Genomic DNA, 4,310 nt, shown 5'->3' on the forward strand with positions numbered 1-4,310 from the left:
ATGTACGACGCTCTAGAAGACGTATATGTGTTTTTTAGAAAAACAACAAAAAGAAATAAATATATAGAAGAAAGTTGCAAAGATGTTGAAATCAATTTAAAGTTTCGAAACTTGTTAAAGACGAGATGGGTTTACAATTCTGAGTCTGTTGATGCTGTCTTGAGAAGTTATGAGGTAATACCAACTGCTATTGTGAAAGTTATTAATGCTCGAGATGTAGAATCAAAAGTAAAAGCTAAAAGCGATGGAATAAAAAAGAAATTTCTTAGTTTCGACTTTCTTTTTGCTCTTATGTTCATGCAAATCATAATGACAAAAACCAAAATCCTAATCAAACAACTGCAGGAGGAGGAGCTAAATATAGTAAATGCACTTAACCTGATTGATGCTACAGTAAAAAACCTTAGACAAATTCGAAGTGACGAGAACGGATTAGACTCGGAGATAGAGGCAATGGTTGCATTTAGAACCAAAGTAGGAATAGACGTAATGGCAGAATACACTCGTCATCATCGATCAAGAAAGCCACCCAAACGAATTGGCGAGCATTCCGAAATAACAAGAGAAATATCATTTAAAGATTTCTACCGAAAGGAAATGTACTTGGTTCTAGACTCACTTATTACCGAGTATACCGATAACATTAAAGATTGCATCGACAAAATAAAACTCTTGGAGAGAGCTTACAGCTGCCACTAGAAAGGCCGATGGCTGAAACAGTTAATGAAATGTGTAGTCTTTTTCCACCGGCGTTAAAAGATGTTGATGAAGGAATACTGCTGTCTGAGTTGGAAATTTTCAATATTATTGTGTCATCACAACTTAAATCAGAGCCCAAATCCCTTCAAGACGTTGCGTTATTTGCTTTCAAACACAAAAACGTCTTTCCAACGTTGTGCAAGGCGTATCAACTATTGCTCACCGCTCCAGTGTCCGTGGCAAAAGATGAAAGGTGTTTGAGCAAGCTTAAGATTGTAAAAAATGCCTGAGATCCACAATGAAAGATACGCGATTAAATGACTTAATCGTTCTTGCATGTGAAAAAGATCTTAAGGACAATGTTGACTTAAATTTTATATTAAAAAAATTGGCAACTGCAAAGATGCGAAAACTGCCATTAAAGATTTAATAGTACGCTAAAGTGCGTTCTTCCACAAGAATACAAGAATACAACATGCATTACAAAAATGCATAGTGTAAGTACTGTTCCATATGATCTGCAGGGCATCTTGTGTCCTTGCAGGGCAATTTCATCCCAGCCCCATTAAAAGGTGCTAGTTTCGCCCCTGCTTACAGTTCAAGGAAAAGTTAACACAAAAATTAAATACAAAGTCTAATTTATGAAGTGCAGGCCACGAGATGATAATGATTTTCTTGATGCTTTTATGACAAACCAAAAATAATTTCACCTGCTTTCAATAATGCAGATGGCTTTTACTACAAAAATTATTGGCTGTTCCTCACTGTGATCAGCCCGCAACACACAAACAGTTTTACATAAAATTTCATGTGTAGAAACTATTTTTCATCTGAAGAATTATTAATTATTTCTTATAAAATGCAATTGAAGCGCGGGAGGACTCTTCTATTACAAATAAAAGGTAATGCTAAACTATTAATTTGGTAACATTTAAAAATTTATAATTTTAATATGACGCGCTGATTTTACACATTTGTCAAAAACAATGTGTTTGTTACCGCTTTTGCATACATACAATACTTTGAGAAATATCTATAGCTTAAATAATATTTACATCCTTCAGTAGATGATTTTGTTATTGACTATAACACAATGTTTTTCACCAGAAAGTCCAACGCCTTGTGCTCTCATGCAAAAACAGCTATATCCGTAGCTGTCTTTGATTAAGAAGATTAAGAAGCAACACCTTCAAGAGAACATCGTTCTGTATCGGCTCAACTGCTGATCCAACGAAAGTCTTGCACATACCAAATTCCCTAGAATGATAATACTTAATTGATTAGACCCACATTGATTCAAACTGTTTGCATGTTTTTTATGTTTTATTTTTATATATTTATTGTTTATTTACCAATATTTATCTTATCGCCAATGAAAGTCTTCATTAAATTTTGTGAAATGAAAAGCATGCAAGCGTTTTTTGACACATCAATACCAGAGTTAAAATAACCCTCAAAAGTGCTGATACAAGACCAAAATCAGTGTTCATCTAGCACCAACCAAGAGTGTTAATATAGCACCTATTTAAAGGTGTTAAATTTAACACATAAAAGATGTCATTTTTGCCATTTGTATTTAACACCTTTTTTGGTGTTGATTGAACACCCTAAAATGAACAGTGCATTGTTTACTCTGCATCGATCTAAATTTATCTCTTACACAAAGGATTATTTTATTGTATATTTTTTAAAACTTCTATGTACAATGTTTTTAATGTGATGTAATAATCTGTGGTTTCAAATTAATCAATGCTGCACAGACAGACACAACAGAATCAATATATGGTTTCATTGTTAATGGGATAACACCTTGTAATATAGCAAATGGCTTCAATCGTTGAATAATTCTTTCAATGGGAATCGTCTTTGTAACCACTCTCCTTGTCATTGTTGTTGCACCAGTGCCAACATTACCTTTATGCATAATTGGAAGTGAAATTAAACGGACATATTGAAGGGCAAGTAAATCTTGGATATTAAATCCTTTGTCAGCCATGACTTCCCTGCAGCTAGCTCTTCCAAAAATTCACATGTCTTGGTTATTTCCTTGTCGCTTGTGCAACCGCTGAACAATGTAGAGATATAGTTGTATATGTAAATATCAAAGAGGTGGCATGGAAATAAAGAGTTCGAAGGTGTTTCTGCCCTTGTCGTTACTATGAGTCCGACGTTGAGTTGAATCAATTATTTCACGAAGACATGGATTAGATTCGTAAACTTTAGGCCGGGTTATTCCTTCGATGTCTTTCAAAGTGATAAATGGAATAAATAGTTTAAATTCCTTCTCAAGAAATATCACCCATGTGAAGAATATGCTGCTACCACCAGTTTCTGACACTCCAAATTAATCACATAACATCTTGAGACTAAGGAATCCTTTGATTTTCAACAATGTGAATGTAAATTGATCATAAACGGAAGGTTTAGACCGTGTCCTAAAGACCACGGCTTTATTTGCATTTTTTATTGAAGACCATTATTTACTTTGGACTCCAAATACATACTGCAACAAAGATTCATACGTAGTTTCTACTTGTGATCTTAAAACGACTTTCATTTTTAATCTTATCGTTGGATTTATCGTTTTTCCCATAGTTTTATGTTTGTGATCAAACATATGGTACCACTATGCATGGTTATATCGTGGATATACACGGAGTCTTATACTGTCCAAAGTATCGTTTACGAAAAAGAGCTTTGTTTAAAGGAGTTCATGCAAATGATGGGATTGAGTAATTTTTACATTGGATTGCTTGGTTTATCAACAGTTTACTTAGTATATCCGTCACTGTTGCATTGCTCACTTTAATATTGAAGGTATTTTTCTAATTATGTACTAATTTATCCATATCAATCCCCCGCAGACAAATGTACATGGTTGGGTTTTTTCCAGTATGGTAAGATTCTAACGTACAGTAATACGTTTCTCGTCTGGCTATTTCTAATGGAGTTCGCTGTGGCTACAATCATTTTCTGTTGTTTGATCTCCGTGTTTTTCTCGAAAGCAACAATGGCAGCTGCATGTGCTGGTATTCTCTATTTTCTTACCTACATGCCTTTTGTGTTCATCTCCATACGCGAGAACGCTGCTGCTGCTAAAATCAGTGGGCTCACCAAACCGCATTTGGTTTGGCATCCAGATATTTCGCTTTGTATGAAGAACAATCAGTAGGAGTCCAATGGTCCAATATTGATGAAAGTCCAGTAAGTTTGTCTCCTTTCTCTCGGCTATATTTCTGTTTCTTTTTTAATCACTTTGAACATTTATTTTTGTAGTTGGTTGGCGACGACTTTAACATCCGTCAGATATTTTACATGTTGCTTGTTGACACTTTTGTTTATGCTGTATTGGTTTGGTACATTGAAGCTGTACACCCTGGATCTTATGGTCTTCCCAGACCTTGGAAAGTAGAGGTTTTGTAGATTACATGCTTATCATTCATTGTGTACATAGGAAGCTATTAACTGCATTACACCACTATTAACTTGAGTGTTTAATTGAGCAATATTTATGATTATATATTACTGTACCCTAGTACTGGTCTTTTTTTCTTGTTTATAATTTCTGTTTTCTTTTCCTTCCATTTGATAAGCAATTTTTAAAATTTCAC

At 34.5% G+C, this 4,310-nt stretch overlaps 1 protein-coding gene across 1 annotated transcript; it reads left to right on the plus strand.

The window, feature by feature from the left end:
* On the plus strand, positions 1-699 carry LOC124457006. The gene has a single exon (XM_047007305.1). It carries the CDS (start codon positions 1-3, stop codon positions 697-699), a length of 699 nt encoding a protein of 232 aa, XP_046863261.1.
* Positions 700-4,310: the final 3,611 nt, after the last annotated feature.

Source organism: Xenia sp. Carnegie-2017, unplaced genomic scaffold, assembly GCF_021976095.1.
Source record: "Xenia sp. Carnegie-2017 unplaced genomic scaffold, XeniaSp_v1 HiC_scaffold_6, whole genome shotgun sequence".
Classification (NCBI taxonomy): domain Eukaryota; kingdom Metazoa; phylum Cnidaria; class Anthozoa; order Malacalcyonacea; family Xeniidae; genus Xenia; species Xenia sp. Carnegie-2017.